At 38.7% G+C, this 24,185-nt stretch overlaps 1 protein-coding gene across 42 annotated transcripts in view; it reads left to right on the top strand.

Annotated features, from left to right (window-relative positions):
• RIMS2 (regulating synaptic membrane exocytosis 2) overlaps positions 1-24,185 on the top strand; it is a 350,853-nt gene that overhangs the window by 124,678 nt on the left and 201,990 nt on the right. For all 42 annotated transcript variants that reach the window (XM_081013749.1, XM_081013716.1, XM_081013719.1 and 39 more), the window contains one exon: positions 16,092-17,005. In XM_081013749.1, the coding sequence (XP_080869875.1) occupies positions 16,092-17,005 (914 nt within the window). The remainder of the gene's footprint in view (positions 1-16,091; positions 17,006-24,185) is intronic.

The raw sequence follows: 24,185 nt of genomic DNA, 5'->3' as shown, positions 1-24,185 counted from the left end.
CTGACTTTTCTTTTATTCTTTCAAAACCTTGTTTGATGGAACACAGTGAGACAAGCTGTCAGGGCCATAGAAAACCTCCTTTAGGAGCAGTGGTAATTGAACTCCAGCTACCACCTGGCACAGGAGTAGGGCTCAGAGCCAATGAGTCAGGGGTTACTGAAATATGTAGCAGCAGTCACAAGCCAGGACAAGAGTCAAGCAGGGTCAGAATCAGGAAGTCAGAGATAATCCAGAGACAGAGTCAATAGCTGTGCTGGGTGAGAGCCAAGTAGTGAAACTGAGGCAGAAATAGAGCTAAGTTGTAGGCAGGAATATGATGGGTCTCAGAATTTCTGGTAGTGATACAGACTTAATTAGTGTCTAGCATGGAACTGCCCAGTTTCAAGAAGTTGAATTCATCTAATTAAGAGCTAATGGCATTGGCATATCACAAACAAGCAGAAATTATCTAGATACAGACCAGATATCAAGGTTTCTGCACTTGTTTTGGGAAGATATTCAAGATCTGGCCATAGTCACTTCTGAAGGCAGTTACAAAGCAAAGGAATCTGTTTTGCACATAGTAGATAAATACAGTGGTACCTCGGGTTAAGTACTTAATTCGTTCCGGAGGTCCGTTCTTAACCTGAAACTGTTCTTAACCTGAAGCACCATTTTAGCTAATGGGGCCTCCCGCTGCTGCCGCGCCGCCGGAGCACGATTTCTGTTCTCATCCTGAAGCAAAGTTCTTAACCCGAGGTACTATTTCTGGGATAGCGGAGTCTGTAACCTGAAGCGTATGTAACCCGAGGTACCACTGTAATATGGTGCTTGTGAACCAGGCATTGAGAATTGGGGAGGTGTTAAACCTTGTTGCTGCTTCTCTGGCAAGGCTGAAATTGGGATGGAACTACACATTGCCTTCTATTGTTCCTAATCCCATGTCTGCCTTGCAGTGCTAATGCAGATCATTTCCAGAGAAATGTCAACTGTGGGTTGCTTAGCCATTGATTGCCTCCCATAAATTTATTTGAATACTAATGTTATTTTTAAGCTATCCTTTATCAAATGAGATCCTAGGTTGGTTTACAAATATTTATAAACAAACCATTTTTAAAGCCCTTTCCAGTAATGTTTAACCTGTTTTCCCTCAGCTGGCCTCCAGGTAACCTACTGAAAGGAAAAGGTGGGAGGAGGAGAATGATTAACTGCCTCCCATGCCCACCAATTTCCCCATACAAATGCCTTTACCCATTACCTTGGTAAACGTGTCAAGTTTTGCTGCAAAAGATAAGATGTAAATAGAGCCCTGTATTCAGCTCTGTCTCTTTGCACCTCCCCCTTTTTTGCATTTTTCCTTTTACAGTCTCACAAACATTTTTAATTTCATTTCCCTTAGATGGTATCCTGTGTTTCACTTGCTGTATTGTGGGGTTGGTGTAATCAGCACTACAGCAAACACTTAGTTCTCACTCCTCTTTATTTAAACTTCATGGGAACCTACCATATATTTCCTGCCATGCAACTCCTTCCTCCTCCTGCTGTGTTTTCAAACCTGAAGTATGTGGCAAAGCAGAGGAATTTTAGATATTCTTTGTCCTGCTGCACAAGATATTTCCTGTATAAAGTTGTGGGGTATGATTATGGATGGATGAAGTACTTCTTTATAATACTGTATTAATTACAGAACTCTGTATTGGAACACGCAGGTGTGCTAGAGGACAGCTATTGTGCTACAAGAAATACTTTAATTAAATAAGTAAGGCTGATGTGAGCTCAGCTGCAAAAGAGACTTTCCAATACATCTGTGCATAATTCATTGTTCTGCCCTTGGCTCCTTCCAATCAGCTTCCATTGTTGATGTGTAATTCTGTCCTATTCCTGCACTGGGTGTGATTGGATCATGCAATAATTTCCAGCACAGAGAAGCTGCACTCTTGCCTGCCTTTGAACTAGGCTGCCTGTTGTGTCTGACTAATTGCTCTAGGTTTTAGGGCAAGTAATATGTACTCTCAGTTTCGTTCAAAGTAAAGTTTTTTGGGGGATGTATAAAAGTGAAGTGTGCCTAATTTTACTTCAGAGGAAAAGTGTTGCAGTTATCAGACATATAGCAAACACTGCCTCCATTCAATATGCTTCCTGGAAGAGAAAGGGTCTTTTTTAATCCTCAGTGAAATATGGATCAGTGAGGAAGACTGCACATACAGAAGGAAGATGGTTCTATTAAAATAAATATCAGATCTTGATAAACGTGGTGTGTGTATTCTCTGTAGTTTTGTTAGAGTGCAATCATTTTGAACTATGATCTATAGTGAATATGACTTGTCTCTATAAAAAACATACTTAGTCTGCAACAAACTCCCCTCCTCTCTCTGGGTGTTCCTCCGTGGGAACTAGCTGGAAGTTTAGTATTGTCTGTGCAGTAAGTCTTACCTGCTATGTCAAGTTGTTAATCAGTTGTTCTCCATTGAATACAAGTTCTCCTGACTTCTGCTGCTTCCTGGTTTTAGGGCAGACCCGTTGCAAGGTTTCCTCACACAGTGAGTACCCTTCCCAAACCCTCCGAATTAGTAAGAGGAATTATTGTCTTCACTTGGAAGGAAGTAGGAAGGAATGGAAATATTTGAAAATGTGTGAAAAACTGGATATTCTCCCACTTATAAAACCATTAATCCATAGCTTAATCCAGGAAGTCCAAATTGGAACTCAAATGGGACAGGACTCATTTGACTATTTAGGGGGAAGAATTTCAGAAGGTGAATGCTGCACATATTCAAATTCCCACCCTGCTCTGGGTGGCCAGGTGAGGCGTGCAGGCTACTCTGGGTTCCTCAACAGAGGAGTGCAAGGGACAGTGGAGGCGCTGATACAGCTCCTTTTTTAACTATTTCAGATCAAGCCTGCTGATGCTCCCCTCTTATGTTGGATGTACCATTTGGCTATGTATGGACAGACTCTTGGAGAACTGAGATCACTAACCATGTATATGATGATGCATAGGTGTCAAAAATTGTTTGCAATGCTGCTGGGATAGGGAATCAGTTATATAACTAAAATAATATTGTAGAGTCATTACTGTGCTTGATAAAGTGTACATTTATCTATGGCAAAAGAAACATTTTTGCATGTAAAAACATGGTTTATAGAGGTATGACAATGTTCATTTCTCTCTTTTAGTATTAGCTTATTTTCATAGAGAAAAAAATATTCACCTGACAATCTTCACTGTGAAGGGCGAAAAGCTCAAGCAAATTGCATGATGATCTTTACTTAACACATATTTTGAATGCTTGGATGGTTGAATAGAATTTTCAATCAACAGCAACAATGTGCAAAATTAAAATTCATATATGGTATTCAGTTCAGCTCTGCTGGGGAACAAAGTGCTTTTTATAATTACTGATCAAGAAAGGCATTATTCAGGTTTCATTGTGCTTTAAGTGTGTTATTAGTTATTTATAAGCTATTGAAGCATTGCTGATTTCAAAAACTGTTATGCAGATTTAATACAAATGCCATCTGAAACTAAAGATGACATTTTGCAATGGAAAAGCTACCCTTAAAATATGAGTTAATAGTGTGGTCACACAGCAAAGTGCTGTTCAATCAATGGGAATGAGAATGCCATATATTTCAGTGTGTAGCTACTCCAAAGAGAATTGTTTGGCAGGGGAAATAACCACATAGCTGATTTCTCCCACTAATGCAGAAGTTTAGCATTAGATGGGTACAAAATATTTCACTTCTTACAATTCCATATTTTAAGTGGAAGTTGTATGAATATGAAAGTTTGCAATCACCAGGAGATTCTCTCTCTTCATGGTCCAGGTGGTCCAGGTCACTGAGACTGTTCAAGTATAAATTTGCATAGTTGCAACTTTATGTAAAAGATCTATCAAATTTTGTTGCATAGGCTAGACAGATCTCATCACCAACAACATTATTTTCACAAGCATTATGTATTGCATTGTATCAAACATAGCATAACCTTTTGTTCAACTTTATTTTCCCAGAAATTTGGGATTTATGTGAAAAGCTGTTCTTTCATTATTTTCCCAGCGATATCTCCTCCATCTTCTGTGAAGCAACAATTCTTTAGAAATATGTTGGAAGATTATCCCAAGCCATTGGGTTTTAAACATAAAAATGAAACCATACGTTCCGATTGGCCCACGTAGAACCTTAGCATAAATGTAAATTTACTGGTAACCAGAAGTGATTCTCTGCCCCCAAACTCCTGAACAAAATATGATCTTCCCCATTAACTGATGTACCTTGAAGTGCAGCCATGTTACACCTGATACTGATGAACCAGCCAATAGTAAATGGCTATTTCACAGCCTTGCTCCTTTTTTCTATGCACCTATTTCCCCTTTTTAATACTCCTTTGTCTTTGGTCTATTGGCACTCTCCTTGTTAAGCCTCAAAATTCACCATCTGTTGCCTGTCTCTTTTACCATTTACTTACTTACTTGCTTACTTACTTACTTACTTACTTACTTGCTTGCTTACTGCCCTATACCCACAGGTCTCAGGGCAGTTTACAAGATAAAATCACAATATAAAATCACTAAAATACATAATCAAAATAAAATCAAAATGGCCCCTTCTAATGAAATTCCCTGCCTCACAATAATATGCTTGCTTTTCCAGTTGCCGTGTTTAAACATCAGCAGTAGGACCAAACTACATGTGACATGTGAGATCTTTGATTAGATCTCATGACATTTTAATTTTAGTTTCAAAGCTGCCATGTGGAGCCCTGAATTTTATTGGAGCAGCTGTGTTTTGTGGGAGGAGTTTTAATTCTATCCTCTGCACTGTTTTCCCCATCTAAACCTGCCCCCTAAAATGCCATTAACCCCAGCAACTGAAAACTAATTAGAGGTTACTGTTATCCACTTCCCTCAAGATGGATCCCTCCAACTCTATTTTGACAAAGTCAGCTCTGATTAAACTGCAATAGTAAACTGGTTATAGAACATGAACATGGGGAGGGGAGGGGCGCAATCCTCACAAGACAGGGGACCAGGACTGGGATGAGAAAATATGATATCCGAACTGAACAACTCTTCTGACATTGTAAGCTAAGTCAGTATTGATGTTTTATGATTAATTTTGAGGATACTCGTATTTCTCCCAGAGCAGGAGACATGAGAGTATCTATAGAAATAACTGTCTTTCACTGTTACAAAATGGCATTTGACATATGCCTGTGCATTTGAGCTGGTTGAGTCATCAGTAGGGCTGGTCTTTAACACAGAGGCCAAGCTTAAAGCATTACAAGCAGCTAGCAAAAGCTATATTCTAAAGTGAAAACATTTTCCTTTAACCACTTTGGCATATGTAACAGCAAAGGAAAAAAGAAAACACATGCAAGTTCCTTTTTCCAATTGCATGTCCATTTTCTCTTTCTGTATCTTAATGTTGAACTCTTATTATGGATAGATATTTTTAAGTGAGCTTTTCTTGCATCCTTTCAAACTCTATGCAAAATATTTGAATGTTGTTGTTGTTGTTGTTCTTATATTATCCTTGCTTTACCCTAAAGGCCCATGGTGGGTTACAACAATTTAAAATACAGCATTAAAAGACTTTAAAACAAATTACAATCACAAAAATAGGTAGGTCTTAAAATATGTATCTTAAATGTCAAGTTTCAGCGTAAACAGAGAATGCATTCTTTTTGTACATATATTCTGCCCAAGTAAGTAAGTAAGCTCTGGAGCCAACTGACGCTTCACAGGTAAGATTCACCTTCCGTTGTGTGGGCAGGGCGGTCCCTCCCCTTACCTAGCTGATCCCCTGGCAACGCCTCCCCAGGCAGGATTGGGCGATTGGCTGAGGTAGGCGGAGACCTCCAGGTATCCAGCCTGGGGAGGGCGAAGCCAGCCCGTACTACGGGGAGCCGCACTGGGATCCGGAGGGCTGCGCGCGACCACGCAAAAGGCGCCCCCCATTTAATGTTGGGAGCGGTCATTGTACATATATTCAGTCCAAGTAAGTAAACATTAGCTATTAATATAAAAGTTATCAGCACAATAGTTAATTCTGCATTTAGTAATTTAATCATTGTTCTCCGTAGGCATACTTATGTAAGAATATGCCCACAACCTGTAGATATTAATGATAAAGATAACTTTATTTGAGTTTTTAAAATAACGTATTTGAAACAATCTACTTTAATGAAAAGCAACACAAGATTATGCCTCTTGTAATTTGTAATTTACTACAAATATTAACTGACCTTAGTAGTCAGCCAAACACCTGATTTATCGGACCCCCCACACTTAATGGCATCTTTTTCTTGGCCATGAGGATAACCTCATCTCCTGTTCCAATGTTGGATCTTGGACAAGGGGTGAGAGATTGTTTCTCAGTTACACTGCACTGCCAAGGTAGTTGGAACACTGGAGGATCACACTGGCAGAAAAAACTCAGCTTGAAGCCAGAAAGGAGGACAGGATTGCCTTCCATAGGCACTCTCCAAAGGAACTTGGTAGCCCAGCTGAATTGCAGGGATGGTATTTTTCCTCTCTGCACCTTTGCAGAGGAAGGTAGGAACTTGCTCACTTGTCCTTTCCCAGGATGCTCCTGCCCTGGCAAAGATGAGCGCATGGGAGCCTGGAGGAAGCAGGTGAGACAGTGGTATGGAGCAGGGAACTGACATCTGGGTTATTACCACACAAAGGTCAAAAGGCAGGATTGCAACAAGCAGGCCCACGCAGAGTCTTGTCCCCAGTTGCTGGACTTTAGTTCAGTGACAGTGGCCAGATCTCATACTGCTCTACTCACTCAGCCAGCTGCTTTCCCTCCAAGTTAGTGTTTGAGTTATTTCTGGATATTTGTGTGTTCTGACACCTGACAGCTGGACTCCGACGTCAATTGACAGTAGTAGGAAACCGCCTTAATATAAAGACTTGCAATCAGCAACTGGCTCTTCTGTAGATTCCAGTGCCTCTTCATCTCTAGATCCTGCCTCCACCCCACACAATCTAATGGCTGCTTTTAAGGCTCCATGGAGACCTAGGGAGAAAAGACTCAGAGGGAGAAGATGTGGATTTTACTTCTCAGTTGGGTTGCTTAGCAGCAGCACATGCTCAAAATTCATATCTTCTTATCCTTTGCTTTAGCTCAATGATGCCACTACACTGGTCCTGTTCATAGATGCAGTGTCATGCCTTTCATCTAATGTTAGATACTAAAGAACTAGCAGCACATCTCAATGTTCGTTTTGTGGATTGTAACCTTGAATCTATTAGTTTAAAGTGTTTTATGTTTTGAAATATTTTGAAAAATATTTAAGAAACGTCAAGTTGGCTATAGTATTTATATGATAAAGAAGCATGTTTCAACACCTCCTCCATCTTCTTTTCTATTCAATGTCACAGACCTCCTACTACCAATCTCAAAGCTGACATGACTTCCTTGTTTAGCAAGACTGCCAGAGGCTCTTTTATGTGAAGCCAAGAAGTGAATACTTAGGTATTCTTTCTCAACTAGTTAACAAATATTTGATCAGCAGGCCCACTTTAAGTATCCATATCTTTTATAATTAGTTTTCATTTTGTAGTCAAGCCTCATCTAACCCTGCTCTCATGGGTTCTGAAAATTCAAAGGAGAAAGAAAGTCACCACCACCATCCTTACACTACTGCTGTCATCATTAAAATACAAGAAAGTCAAAATGCATAATTCAGCTTTTGTTTTCATTTCATTCGTATCCCCCAAAATGTTCAGTAAGCAAAAATTTCACATTCTGTAAATTTTAATCTAAGCATCACTTGCTTAATTTGATGGTTGAGGGGATAATTAATTAGAACTTCAATTTTATGCCCATTTATTTTGGATTAAATGTATTGAACTGAATGGGATTAACTTTTGATGAGGATGCATAGAATTGGGATTCAAGAAATTCCACTCAATAGAAGTAGCTAGATAATTTCAATATGAAGTCAGAACAGAGGCAGTATAAGATCACATTTCAAAGTGGGTAGGGTGTTTGTTAGCCATCATAAAATTTGATCATTTACTGGCAATGAAATTGAATTTAGGATTAAGCCTTGAAGGACTTTTTTACACACCCACGCCCACACCCTGTTACACTGAATTTAGGCCAAGGGATCATGTAGTCCAGTATCATTTATGTGTTTAACAATGGCTAGCCCATGTCCCCAAAAGTACACAAACAGCATGAATGCACAAGTCCTCTCACATGGTGTAGCAATGGATTTCCCAGTGTTGGTTGTTTTGGGTGATTGTAGTGACCATTTTGGCATATGTGATATATAAATTAATAAAATAAAGAACGATAATCAAGGCCCCTTTGGTTAAAACTGCTAAAGATTTCACGGTCACCATGTTTGCAATGGGTCTGTTTCAATTTGTTGTTGTTGTTAATTAAATTTATATACTGCCCTTCATCCAAAGATCACAAGGCCATTTACAGTATAAAGTTGTTGGATGCCTGACTTTTATCAGCCCCAGCCAGGATGGCCAGCAATCTAGAAGCATCTGGAAAAACTGATTTCCATCCCATCCATGCTGCAAGGTGTATTTCTGACTTTCTAACTCTTTTGGCCTGGATGGTGGTAATCTGTGAGTGAAGGACTTTAATGTAATTCTTTCATCAAAGAAACATAGACCTGATAGGATTTATATTCTCTAGGACTCTCAGTGGGTTGGGGGCCTATTCATATTATTGGATCTTGGCGATCTGGATGGATTACTGAGAGCCTTTGGGATGGGTGAGTTTTCTATTACGGGGACTGGCAATTCTGTCAAAATCCTGGTTGACTTCTATAATGTGGAAATGAGTCAATTAGCTAATACAGTTGCTTCTAAGGGTGATCTCCTGCCTGTTGACTTCATGGTTTTCTATGAAGCTTGGTACAATGTTGAAAAACAGGGACAATGGCTAAAGTAATCATGAAGCATATCTTTCTGTGGATGCCCAGGAAGTGCCTGTTATGTTATGAATTTGTTCAGCCTGAGGAAGTGGAGAAGGTCCTTGACAGTCAGAAGCCAATGCTCTGTACTTTTGCCATCTTGGCTGATTAAAGATTCTGGAGGAAGAATGTCTAAAATAATGGATATTATATGGATTTTCTTATGGGACCGGGGGGCAAGGGGGCCATATATGTTAAAGGAGCTCTCACCAAACTCCTCCATAAATAATAATAATAATAAAATTCTTTATTCATTCTGAATAATATTTTTGGTTGAGATGCTGAAGCATCTGGTGGCAGCACATCTATAATTGGGTATTATCATATGCTAGTAGTGATCTCAGGTTATTGAGTAGTGTTTCTTATGTAGCTACAATGGCACCATGCAAGAGAAAGATATCAGAATGATCAAGCGAATCTCAAGATTTACAGAAGCATGTTTATTTTAAGGAAAAACTTAAAGGGGGAACCCCCCCACCTGCCTGTTACACTTCGCAGTGGTGTGGTCTCCCCTCTATCCACACTGAGGTTCTTCAGAATGCTGGGCCACTCTTTATGCAGAGTAGACCTGGAGAGCTCTTTGTTCTCAGAATTCATATGGGCAGCTCTACCCAACTGTGCTTAGATTCCAGCTCCCCTTCTCCTAGTCTGGCTTCTGTACAGAATTAACACAGGCTGTGGTGTTGCTTCTTTCATCATCTTTGTGTCCTTCCCTTTGGCTTCCTAGAGAATGAGGTTGCCAATCTTCTACTTAGCCTGTCAGCATTGGGTTGTCTGCTGCATCCTTGCCTGTATGTGGACAAAACACAGCAGGGCTTTTCCTGCAGCCATATCTTCAACTGTCCTCTTCTTTTCTCCCCACTTCAAGCCCCCACCTCTGTCTCAGTGTTTCTGTTTCATCTCTGCACATTGCGAGAGAAGGTGTGCCCTCTATCCTGACCTTGACTGCTGGGGAAGTTTCGTGCAGATATTCACAACAGTGTGTGTCAATGACAGGTTCCACTTCACACTGCCCAATGAGGACCAAGCAGTGGACATAGAATGCTGACTGTTGGGATGGGGCCATGCCAAGACCTAGAGAAGGAATGAAGTGGTTGGACTCTGAACAGAAAATACTCCTGTGACACTGGCAACATTTTGTTACAGGCCCCATTTGTGTATTAGTGAAACATTTTTTGTCCAGTTTCCAGATTCCAGCCTAGTTTTGGGACTGAGACTGTCTAGATCATCTTGGTTGATGACCTATGCTTGCCTGTGTATATCTATTAGTTCTGCTGAGCCTCTCAGCAGAGTGTATAGGGAAGTGTATTATCTATTAGTTCTGCTGAGCCTCTCAGCAGAGTGTATAGGGAAGTGTATTATATCTATTAGTTCTGCTGAGCCTCTCAGCAGCTTTCACTGCCATCAGACATGTGTACTGCATTGTGGTAGTCAATAGCAGTCCGTGTGGTGGATGGGAGCCATGGAGCTGCCGTCTTAAAACCAGCATCATGGCAGTTCATCTGTACTGGGGTGGGGCAGCCCTGACCTTGCCACCACCCTGTCCCACACCAGCTCATCCAGGTGAGTTTCAGCCGACCCTGTATCAGGATGATGTCTCCACCCCACACCATGGGCTGCTAGTGACACTAGTTTTAGTCCTGCCTAGACAAGCAACTAGGGCTGAGCCTAATATTGAAGAGAACTCTTAAGTTATTGTTAGGAGCACCTTCAGCACTTGATTGTTTGGCTTATTCCTGTCTCTCTTGTTGGTAGTGCCATACAGACAGAAGCATGGTCACAATCTGATTTTGTCCACACACTATTTTTAGAAACTTCTAACACATGGCTGCTTTTCTCTGGTGTATCCATAGGCGTATTACTAAAAATCAGTGTGGCATTTTGAATATGGTTCCTTCTATATGGTGGTTACCACCACGCATACAGAAATAAGAAATAAATAGGATCAGTTCCCCTAAAGCAAATGTTTCATGTGAGAATTGCTTTGGGGTCATCATAAAAGCATAAAGTATAGTGTTTTCCTTTATTCCACTTTGTCTTTGCACTAGATCCTCCTTAATTTTTAAAACAAGTGTGGGAAGGCTGGATATTTGAGGTTGAGAAGGTGTAGATATTTTATTTTTTTTAGGCCCAGAGCATAGGCTTTACATTCATTTGCTTTGCGTTACCTTATATGAAGGTTTACTACCTTTCATGCTCATTTCCATAAAAATCCCCCTAAATTCTATTTACCCATATCTTCTAACTTGGAAAAATAAGTTCAGTGTGCCATAGATTATTCAGAAAAGAAGCTTTTAAAAATGTTTTTCAGCTCTTTCACCAGTAGGGATTTTAAACCTGTTTCAGTGCAAGAGTGTAAACATATTAAAATATTTTGATATAACATTAGAATTAGACCATTTTGAACAGTTTAAAAATGCCTAGTGATGTCCTTTTTGCAGGCAATACTATTGTAGCAAGGCACTAATCAGCTAAGTACCATAATCCTCCTTATAGGGTAAGTTCTTACTTGACCTCCAGCTATATACAGCACATAGTAACAGCATTAAACTGTAACCCTTCTCTCCTGCTCTCCACAGCTTCTCTACTGGGTCAGCATTAGGCCCAAATAAATTTTAGTTTTATTTTATATAGTTTACCTTTCCTCTGCCAGATGCATGATATTTTGTATTTGGAGGTGAGGAAAGGTTTATGAAGAAATTGTTTGGAAATCTGGGCTCCTAAATTGAAGTGACATTTCACATGGTTTCCTCAAAGCTACAAGGATTAAATGAAGCAGTAGGCTGCACAGAAATTGATGCATTCTCGGGAACTTGATGCTCCTGACTTTCCAGATGTGCAGTGGCTGATCAGAAGGTAAAGAATTAAATAATACATGGACTTTTAAATTTTTACATTATTCGTTTTATGGGGAGTATTAAGAAACTTTTAAAAAGTAAATTGAGCTTTAAATTATTTATGACAAACAACTAGGTTTATTTTTTTTTAAAGGGTCTAGTATATCTGATTTTTAATATCCAGGCTTTTAAACAGAGTATCACCATCCATAGATTTATAAACTTTAGAATGTTATTGTGATTCTTAAAAGTGTAAATTTGAGTCACTTAGCTAGTATTAGTTGCAGTGCAGTTTGATATCTTGATATCTTGATTTTTTATTTGCTTGATTAATGAGACAAAAATAGTAATTATGCATATCATCCAGTTATTTTATATGGATCATCCCATTTTCTGTCTGAAATGGCAAGTGTGTTGCATTTTAACTACTTTGCTATTTAAAGTATTTAGTACTTTAGTAAAGCATTTTGTATTATAGTTGGTGTTTAGTAATTTAACTAATGGTAATAATATATCCAGAGGGATAACAGCAAAAGAAGCCAAGTCTTGTGGGGCCCTAAAAAACTCAAGCCCAGTTATCAGTTGTAAAAACATCTGAAGTCAAAGTGAAATAAAACATGTTATTTGCACTAGTTGTTACAATTTCATCGTTAGTAAATATTTAGCCCAAAGCTAATTATAATATTAAAACCACTATGTCATTTTGATGCATGTTAAGTTTAAGGTTCAATCAGTTTAAAACACTAAATTGCAGAACTTTTAATACTTAGTTTTAAAACACTGAACCAAACAAAGGATCTAGTTTTACTCATGAGGGGGTGGATTTCTGAACCACTAAAGAATTTCATTTCAGAGTAATAAAGAAATGTGCATATATTTAGGCATGGATGTGAAAAATGTTCATCTTGTCCTATTCTCCTCACCAAATGGGGCTTTGAACTTGTATTTCCTCAAGTAGCAGATTCTTTAGCCACACTTAAACTTCTTTTGAAACTAAGGGGCATTTCAAAAGGAAGTTGCAAAATGGCATGGGACTTCCTTGTTGCTTAAGTTGGGGAAGTCGATTAATTCCCCGCTATGTTTGGGCATCCACAAAGAAGCTCTTTAGATCCTGGCCAATGAGTAAATGTCTTCAGAAGTCCCAGTGAATGCTGTAGTTCTATATAATATGTTTTAAAATAAATAACTTTGGTATGCTAAATAATCATTTTATTTGTTGTTTATTGAAAGATTGTATGTAAAGGACCTACAGCAGTAAACACCTCCCCAGATATCCTTCCCTCCAAAGCTATGATGAAAACTTGGCAAATATAGGGAGGGGGAGGGAAGGGGAACTAGAAGAGACACCAATAAATGTGGGTGAGGAAATCAGGACTCAAAGAGTTCTTAGAACTCAGACCAGATACCATTGCATTTAGTCCTAGCATCACATCTACGAAATATTATTTGTTTTTTGGTTTCCAGGTCCAGAAGTTCATCCACCCAGGTTTTGAAGTGCAATGGGGTCAATGCCTTCAGGTATTGGAGAGTGAGATGCTTATGAGATGATAAGCTATCAGTGGAGCTAGCAAGATCCAAAACAATCTTTTTTATTGTTTATTGCAGAAAACTTCCACATTTTTCTTGCACATCTTAAGTACTTCTTGAAGTTTTCACCAACGCATGGATTTATTTACACTGTTACACTGTTTATTTGATTTCTTGTTGAAATGCGATAAGTTTCACAATGTAATATTGTATCTTTTGGGGAGGGGGAAATGAGCAGTTGAAATCTCACTTGAGTTTTCCCACCTCAGTAATACAGCATCTGTAACATGATTTATTTAGTTAGGTGGTTTGCATAAGCAATTTGTATCATTTTTGTTATTGTCCTAATTTGTGCTTTGGGAATTCTTAGATGGAATCAAGTAGATAATCACAAAAACACTTTTGTCAAATATTGCTTACAAAGGGATCTTGAAATAGATTAATGAGATGAGAATACGGTGAATGAAAACAGTCCTGTGGATTTCAGTGGAATTTTGGTGAGATTTCCAAGGCAATAGATAGGTTTTCTGGACTGAAGACTTCTGTCCCAATCTGGCTAAGCAGACACATCATCTAAGCAGGCTTCTACATGCATATCATTTGGTGGAAAATACATTAGTAATTGTAATATTGTACTTACGTTGATGATTCTGGAGTACCGCTTGCATGTACTGTATGCCTTGTAATAGTGGGCACATTGTGACGAATACATTCGTTGTACTTTGCTTTCCATATATTGTGTTTTGGTATGCTGGCTTGAACCCCTGCTTTTTCTTTTATTGTTAGCTACAAGCAGAGATTCAAATGGCATGCTAAGGCAAACTTTGGTTCATCTTAGCATGACACAGCAGTGAAAAGGACCTGGGAGAAACAAAGTAGCTGCAAATTCTTTTCTGGGGGCACACACATTCTCACACCAGTGGTAAGCCGTAACTTGGCTTACTGTTGTTATTTCTAAAGCAAAGTCACCTGGCTGAAATTTAGAACAGAGAAACTAGAAGGAAATGCATGCTTAGGTGATGGAATGTTGTTACATATTTTAGCATGTAATTCATAGTTTGCCCTAGACTGCATTCTGGCTCTCAGCTTGCTATGCTCTAATCACAATACTTCCATAACCTGGGATATATTCAGAATTTTACACAAGATACACCGTTCTTCAATATTTCGCTTCGTCACTTGTAAATTATGATATGATTTATGAAAGTAAACAAGCTAATGAAAATATTTTTTTAGATTATAACTTTCAGAAGAAGTATTATTTTTATTATTTATTATATATTAAATTTCTATACCATCCTTCATACAAAGATCACAGGGTAGTTTACAAGGCAGGAAAGAAGAAAACGTACATATTTTATTTCTTTAATTAAATATTTATAAACCACAACTTCATATAAAATACAAGGTTGTATACAGGATAAAAACCCAATATTACAATAAAACAATAAAAATGTGAAACGAACCAGTAAGAGCTGATGATCTAGCTTATCCGAGAATTGTTTGTGCTTTGATTTTTCCTTCTGTTCTGAACTTAGCTCATTTTATTTTAAAAAAGTATTTAGCTACGGTGGGACATATTGTAAGGCAGATATGTAATGGCTGAAAATAATAAAATATATAGTAGGTAGTTGTCCTACAAGAAATTATGTGAGCATTTGTACTGTCAGAAGATGCATATTGTTTGTTAATTTTATTTTACTTAAGTGGCTACTTGATATAAACAATACAAATAAGAATCCTGCCCTGAATTATTGAATAAGTTCTGTAAGGATAATTCTTTCATAATTTCTTTTTGTATTTTTCCCTTTTAATTAATTATGGCTTGGAGCCTAATTTTAATTAAGTTACAGTGCAATCCTGTACATAGTGAAACATGAAACTTATTCCAGAGGGCTGGTGTACAGAGGAGGGAATTGCCAAAAGTGGGCAGTGGACTTCTCAATTTGGGACACCCCCCCCCCATGCTGCTGATATCCCATGTAGTTTAGGAGGGTCATCAACCCTCTGGAAAGGTTTCTGCCAGGGCTGCAGGAAGGAGGAAGGTGTGGAAACTTACTTAAGTTAACCCATTTAGGAACCAAGTCCACCTGTTTATCTGTGAGTGATGCAGACATCATGATGTGAATATGAAACAGATACAAATACATTTTAAAACATGTTGCTAGGTTAATTTTTGAATTTTTCATTGCATATTGTATTTTGTATTTTTGCTGTCCTGCTTCAGACCTCCTTTTGGATGTGTGAAGCAATTATATAAATATAATAAAATAAACTTAAACTAACAAATGTGGTATGAAAAAATAGGAGAATTACAACTTAATTGATTAAACTAATGTATTTTTGTTTAATTAACTCATTGTATTATTTAATATTTATAGAACACTTTTGAATGTTCAGGTATTTTAGATACATTATCCTCTTGTAACCATTAAAACAATGCTGCAAGTATCATTATCAGCATATTGCAGATGGTGGTCACGGGAGGGGGAGGCTGAGCTTGATACTGGATTTACTAAGGCCACCTAAGTGAGTTTCCTGGAAGAGATGAAATTTGAACTGGCGATTTCTTGATTCATAATGCATTCTCTTAGCCACTATGGTACATATATCAGCTCTGGAAAACAAATTCAACAATGTGCTTTCATTTGAGTGAGTGATTATCAGGTTATTAGAAAGCCAGTCCAGTTATTATAGTTCAGTCAACTAGAATAATTAGTTTGGAATTAGTTTGTAACACATAAATTGTAAGCATTGAAAATATTGATAATGTTTACTTCTTGTTTTTCTTGATTACTTAGAAAAAGAAGCCCATCAATATCCAGAGATCAGAACAGGAGATTCAATCAACAGGACGAGAGAGACGACTATTCACAGTATGCAACATCAGACAGTGCAATGCCAAGATCACCATCAGATTATATGGACAGACGATCACAACATGGATCTCAGTTATATGAAGAAGCTGAACTTGATGACTACAGGGATTCGAACAGGAGAAGTCGCAGGCGTTCGAGGGAATATCCTTTAGAGGAAGATGATGTGCAGAATAGGGAGGAATATGAGAGGCAACGGCGGGAAGAGGAGTACCAAGCACGATACCGAAGTGATCCTAATTTGGCTCGTTATCCCGTCAAACCGCAACCATATGAGGAACAAATGCGTATTCATGCTGAAGTGTCCCGCGCACGTCACGAACGAAGGCACAGTGATGTGTCTTTGGCAAATACTGAACTGGAAGATTCCCGGTTATCTATGATGAGAATGGAACGGCCATCACGGCAAAGGTCTGCATCTGAACACAGAGCTGCCATGGACCAATGTTCATATTCAATGGAAAGAACTCAGGGACCAAGTCCCAATCGGCAAAGAAACACAAATCACAGCCCTCCAACACCTAGGAGGAGTCCCATTCCTTTTGATAGGCCAGATATGAGGCGAACTGATTCATTAAGGAAACAGCATCATTTGGATCCAAGCTCAGCTGTACGGAAAACAAAACGTGAAAAAATGGAAACCATGTTAAGAAATGATTCACTAAGTTCAGATCAGTCTGAATCAGTTAGGCCTCCACCACCAAAGCCTCATAAAACAAAAAAAGGGGGTAAAATGCGTCAGGTTTCATTGAGCAGCTCTGAGGAAGAGTTGGCCTCTACTCCAGAGTATACCAGCTGTGACGATGTAGAGATTGAAAGTGAAAGTGTTAGTGAGAAAGGTAAGAATTTTGCTTTTACTCTATAGATGGATTTTGTGTACATTCTAATTCTGTAAAAGAGAAGCATCTCTTCTGCAGACCTCAGGTGTTTGGTGGGGGGTATTTTGCTTTGTTTTTACACTTATGGGTCACATACAGTCCCTTTGATCAGCATGGGTAGATGAAGCTACAAATTAGTCTAAAGTCTAAGAACTGAAGTATGCACTAAATATACATGTTTCTAACTATATACTTATAAAAAAATATAACCATAGTGGTGGGAGTGGTGGGAGTGATATAATTGGATCAAAAAATTGTACTAAGGTATTTTCTGTTTGAAAACCCTCACTTGCTCCTTTTCATACTATTTTACTGTTTTAAATTTCTTCCCCCATCCTCCATCACACACACATATACACACCACAAGAAGGTACTATTAGCTCTTCTGGGGAGGAAAACAAATACAAATGTAGTTCTCTACAGTAGGATTAATACTAGTTTCAGGGAAGGTGATTTCAATCTGCAAAATGATGTGGACAAAAGTTGTTGTTTTTAACCCTCTGCCCTAACATCAATCTCCTGTTCCAATTTAGCCCACTCCCTGTGGCTGCTTTTAAGTGAAAATGAAAAAATCCGGAGACCCAACCACATATCTCCCACATCAAAGTGTAATGTGATCTTCCATGATGATTAAAACAGGAACACAATTATAACACGGTAGAAGAACACTTAATAGAAACATTCGCTGTTCTTGTTCATTGATAAAGCGCAGGTTGTGGTTAGTGTTGGTTAAGTACATGAAAGGAGGAAAATTAGTGGGTCATAGTTTCAGTTTGTATGGGTCTGCACATGAGCGTGCGCACACATACATGCACACATGACAGTTTAGCAAAAATGTCAATATCGTAACCAGCAGTGGGACCTTATAGCACATCCTTTGGACTGTCAGTATTATAATTGTATTTTATGTTTAAACTGGATTCTAAGCATTGTGTTCCTGGAAATGGGAATGAAAACTTGGTTTGTTTTTAGTGATAAATAATGACCAGTTTACACAGATGGAAAAGAAACAGTGATTAACACCAACTAAATGAACAAACAACTGTTAACTAAACAAGTGTGCTTAGCACTACAATCTTTTTCTTCAAGTCATATTTCTTCTACCTTGCTCTCTAGATCAAAAACATACACAGAGTATAAAAGAATTTTGTAAGGTCTGAAGTCAGTCTTAAACAAAGAAATGATGATTGTCCTCTTTATGATATAGAAGTGGTTCATTTTTTATTCTGTAATATAGTGCTGTGGACTTCGTTTGTTCTTTAATGTGGCCCAAACTGCCATCTTTCAAATGGTTTGCCCCTAGAATATACATGCACACTCTCGTGGACAGACTGGTCACATTCATCTGAGCCAATGCTGTGGTTTTTCTCTCTCCAAACAAACCACTACTCGAAGCCAATATTTTTTTAATTGGCTTCCCAACTGTGATTTGTTTTGGAGAAACAAACCACAAGTGCTGGTTCAGATGTAATGCTAAACCAGCTGCTCTGTGGTTTGCTTCCCTGCTTGAGTAAGGGAAAAGTGAAGCAGGAACACTCTTAGCTGTGTGGTCAAAAAGCAGCTCATGCACAGTATGGCTAAATAAACCATACTTTGTGACTTAGTGTTGCACCTGAACATGGTCATTCACAGGTATGTTTGTATCCTCAAAGACTTCGGTGACTGTTCTCTCTCTCTTTTACATTCCCTCTTTCTGTTATCAGCATTGCTTGGTTCATGCATTAGCTGTGGTTCGAGGGCTAGGAAGGAAGGAAGGAGAATGTGTGAAAGAAACTGAATGTATACACTACATGCTTTTCACCCCCTGTTTCTGAAATTATGGCAGATTGCAATAAGGCATGGCACCAACTTATATTTTTCCATCTCCAAAGACTTTCAACTCTTGCATATGTGTTTTGTGTCTTCTGATATCCACCACTGACTGGTGTCCATTGCCTTTCAGTGAGATATATTGAGAGGCTATACAGTATTGTTTGAGTGTTTTATAGTGGACCATCTCCGAGCAAAATCTATGGAATCTGAATGTATCTTCTTCTGCTAAGCTCAAGGAATAGTTACCTACATGGCAGTGGAAGTATCAATGAAAAATGTGGGGATGAATCCACACATCAGAAAAATAAGTTCAGAAGGATTAAGTGTTTAACAATGCAGTAGTTAATCTAGTGTGTAAAACTGGTGTCATAGCTAGAGCTGTATTTTCACCTGTGTGCATTTATACAGTGGTATATCTGTGTATTAACAGCTGATGCCACACAGCAGTTCTGTAGTGCTTCATTTACAAGCTATTGTTCAATCCCACTAATAAGACCATATGTTTTTAAAGTTAAAAATAGTTTACTTACAAACTCTCCAAAGGTCAAATGCATGTGCTTTTCCTTACAGCATTCAGAAAAAGTTGCACAGGCAGTACAACTTGGTTTAGTTACAGTGGTGAAAGTTCCTAAATTCTTCTTCTTCTTTGGCGATCACTCGTAGCCGAGTAAGATTGTCTTCCATAAACGCAGTTTTAACAATGAGTCCATAAGTGACTGTGGAGGCCAATTCTGGATCCACACGTCCTACCACAGTGGGGACATTGGTTTCCGGGCGGGAGTTGATCATGGTGTGGATTTGCCAAGTGTGCCTTCCTCTTAGCACGTTTCTCCCTTGCATGCTGAGTTCAAGTGTCTTCAAAGCCCATGACACCTTTGATAAAGGAGCGCTAGTAGGCCAGTGTTTCCCACTTGTCAGTGTTTATGCTACATTTTTAAAGATTTGCCTTGAGAAGGCCTTTAAAGCTCTTTTGTTGACCACCAGCATTACGCTTTCCATTTTTAAGTTCGAAATAGAGTAGTTGCTTTGGAAGACGATCATCAGGCATCCGCACAACATGGCCAGTCCAACGAAATTGATGTTGAAGAATCATTGCTTCAACACTGGTGATCTTTGCTTCTTCCAGTACACTGATTAGTTCGCCTGTCTTCCCAAGTAATGTGTAAAATTGTAAAAGCCATGCTGCTGGAGCTGCAGCAAACAGCTCAGATCTCCTCACCTGCTAAGCTTCTCTGGTAGACTGAGGGAAACAAAAGGCTTGATTACCTTCGATTACCTTCATCCCAAGGCGAGGAGGAGTGACCTAGCTAAGCCTGGCAGGACAGTTTACTCTGTGGCATTAACCCCTTAATGGATTAATTAGGTTTAAGCATGTTGGTTAAATGAGGCTGGTTATTCCACATAATGATCCTCAAAAATCACTGCAGATGGCTATTCTATTTTAGAGCATAAGATTAACTGATGGTCACACACAGAAGTGTGGTTCCCATACTGTCTCTTCCATGTTCATAAACTGGTGATTCTCTACATATTTTTCATCATAATTCTTGTTTATTTTCTTTATGATTTTCATAATCTCATTCAGACCATTTGTTTGAAGCATTATATAAATAAATTTAATAAAAAAATCTGATAATATAGTTTTTCTCACCTATTTTCAGTGACATACATCTTGTAGAGACTGGTGGAGAGCCAATAATACATATGAATTATATATAAGTTTAGTGTGTAGAAGGGTAAACATACTTTAGCATTTGCATATTACTAAAATGCTGTTTTCCTGCTTCCTTTTTCAGTACAAGCCACTGTAGAACATACTAGGCCCCAAGGGTGTCTACTAAAGATAGTTACACATTGCATTCTAAGTGTCTACATGCTTAAAAATGAATATTATTAAATTTAGGTAAGGCAACTGGGCAATGTGGTTTATTTATATGTCCATGTATCTCTGATTTTGTGGGCTCCAGAGCTTGTAATGTGGACTGCTGAGATTTTTGCTAAGATTTCCTCAGTTTGTGCCTTGACTTTAATATATGTCAATACAGTCTAGTTATTAAAGCTTATTAATGGAATGGAGAAGAATTTTGCTTCCCATATCGGATACTAGCTGACAGTCTTCTCTTAGTATGGCAGTATGTTCTAAGATGGTGAACTTATTTATTCTTATTTCTGTCACCTATGTAAAATAACTAACATGTTCATTTGAAACTTGGTATTTAATTTTACATTTTAACATAAGATAATTACTATGTTGTAATAACAATAACAACAACAGAATAGGATTTTATTATTCCTTTAGGCCTATTGACAAAAGTCATTATACAGTTGAACCTTGGAAGTTGAACAGATCCGTTCCGGAAATCCGTACGACTTCCAAAACGTTCAGAAACCAAAGCACGGCTTCTGATTGGCTGCAAAAAGTTCCTGCAGCCAATTGGAAGCTGCAGAAGCCCCGTCAGACGTTTGGCTTCCAAAAATAGTTCGCAAACTGGAACAGTCACTTCCAGGTTTGTGGCGTTCGGGAACCAAAACGTTAAAGTACTAAGCTATTCTAAAACCAAGGTACGACTGTATTAAAAACAATTAAAGAAATTATCTTGTAAACTTCCAGACAGTTATCTTGTAAAATTCCACAGACAAATCTGTTTTGACACAGAATAGATACCAGCTACATCAAAAGAGACATTTCCCTGACTCTGGAATTTTAAATATAACACATCCCATCATTTCTTTTAAACCAATGTGTCATGCAATGGTTAAGAACAAGGTAGTTTACTCATCCACCAAGAAAATAGAACACAAGACTAAGCGAAATATGTATAAAATACATTTACTTATACATTGAGAAAATTTAGAACCTGCTTTTAAGTGTACAAAAAAATGAGGAACAACAGAACATAAAAATATAATTTAAAACAATAAACAACAGTAAAAAAATATTCATAATAAAATAAGCAGCTAACAGGAGAGTTTAAAATATAGTGCCACTAGTACCTCTATCTAAAAAAAGTTTTATTTTTGTGGTTAAATAGACCACGTTCTTGGAACTGGCAAATCTCAGATGGGCAGGAGTTTATTTAAATGCAGTGCTACTATTGAAAAAGCTTTATTCAAGGATGAAATCAGTATTGCTTTTGATTGAATCCCATTGTGCAGCTGAAAGTAGGTATGAAAGCAAATATTCCTTCAGATATCATAGACCCAGCAGTGGCGGACCTTGGCATATCAAGTTTTAGTGTGCCCTGTGCGACGCCAAAGTCCGGCACCTCCTCACCTCTCACCTTCTGTTGGATGTCATAATTACGGTGCCCTCTGTGGCGCCCCAGAAGCTCTGCACCAGGGTGACCACACTGGTCACATTCCTCTCGGTCTGCCTTTGGACCCTGGCTATATGGAGTTTTAAAAGTAAAAACTTGTATCCTGAATTTGGTCTTGAAAGTAATCGTTAACCAGTGTAGGTCTTGCACTACTATTTCTTAGGATTCATGTTTTTTTTATTTCCCCCAATATTTGAACTTCCTTGCAGTGTGCATTTGCTGCTCAGAGACCTATGCCACTTGCCATTAATTCTTCTCTAGCTAATTGAAGCACATTTTTTTGGCTCCATAGCACAAAGTACAAAAATTTATAGTAGATAGAAATGTACTTACTAATTTTAATCTGTGTTTGCATTTACCCGGTCTGTCATAGGGCAGTCAAAGTCATATCCTTGTTTTGTAAGCAGTACTTAAATGAGAGTTTTCCAGTTTAGACATAACAAAAAAACTATAGTTTAACCAATCACAATATCTTCCTCAAAGTTAGGTGCTGAAGGGGTAGTGGCAAGGGGAGAGCACATGAGCAAAAAGGCTCAGTCCAATTGAAAATTTTTTTAACTTGAAATAGTCAACAAGAAGGGATGCTTGAGGAAACTGATATCCATGAATTCCAATATCAACGGATATGATCCACAAGTTGGAAGGTATTAGCTGAAATTTGCAATCAGCTCAAAAAATAAATTATGTGTAAGATAAACTGCATTTTAAAATGTGTACATCTATGGCTAGGAGTGCCTTTTGCCAGCTTTGCCAGGTATGCCAAGTGTTGCCATATGTGGATCAGATAATCTGGCCATTGCAGTCTATGTAGTGGTAATCTATGGACAGAATTACAGTGGTACCTCAGGTTACATATAATAATAATAATAATAATAATAATAATAATAATAAATTTTATTTATATCCCGCCCTCCCCAGCCGAAGCCGGGCTCAGGGCGGCTAACAACAATAAAACAGTACAAAAGTACAGCATAAACAACACTCTAAAATCATTCATTATAAAATTAATTAATTCAAGCCACTGGCAACCATTGGGCCAGAGCTCCGCGAAGATTGCCGAGGGAGGGATATGCTTCAGGTTACATACACTTCAGGTTACAGACTCCGCTAACCCAGAAATAGTACCTCGGATTAAGAACTTTGCTTCAGGAGGAGAACAGAAATTGTGCTCCGGCGGCACGGCAGCAGCAGGAGGCCCCATTAGCTAAAGTGGTGCTTCAGGTTAAGAACAGTTTCAGGTTAAGTACGGAGCTCCGGAACGAATTAAGTACTTAACCCGAGGTACCACTGTACTCCAGTGCAATCTGTGTGGGGCTATCCTTGGGCCTGGTCTGGAAGCTACCGCTAGTACAGAATGAAGCAGCTTGACTGTTGGTGGAAGCAGTTGGCCAACACCATGTGACATCTCTGTTAAAACATGTACGCTGTTTGCCCATATGCTACAGGGTTCTTGTATTGACATTCAGAGTCCTGAGCAGCTTGGGTCCAGGATATCTTAAGGACCATCTGAGCCCTTTTATCCCAGCCTGATAAGTGAGAAGACGCAGAGGAATGCTTTTAGTTCTCCCTCAAGTTACAAAGCCTAACTGGCCTCAACCAGAAGTGAAGCATTTAATGACACTAGTCCCGTGTTGTGTCCAGCAGAAATTCAGCAGGCAACCTTGCTTGTGACTGTGTCTTGAAGACTTTTCATATGTTGACAGGCCTATGCACAATGTATTTTTCTGGGGGTACTCAAGGGTATGCAGTACAGTGGTACGTAGGGTTAAGTACTTAATTCGTTCCGGAGGTCCGTACTTAACCTGAAACTGTTCTTAACCTGAAGCACCACTTTAGCTAATGGGGCCTCCTGCTGCTGCTGCGCCGCCAGAGCCCGATTTCTGTTCTTATCCTGAAGCAAAGTTCTTAACCTGAAGCACTATTTCTAGGTTAGCGGAGTCTGTAACCTGAAGCGTATGTAACCTGAAGTGTATGTAACCCGAGGTACCACTGTACCAGCACCTTTTTTCCAA

The sequence above is a fragment of the Podarcis pityusensis genome (genome assembly GCF_964106645.2).
Source record: "Podarcis pityusensis genome assembly, chromosome: 7".
In the NCBI taxonomy this organism is placed as follows: Eukaryota; Metazoa; Chordata; class Lepidosauria; order Squamata; family Lacertidae; genus Podarcis; species Podarcis pityusensis.
The sequence above is the reverse complement of the archived record's forward strand: the minus strand, read 5'-3'. Positions and strand labels throughout refer to the sequence as shown.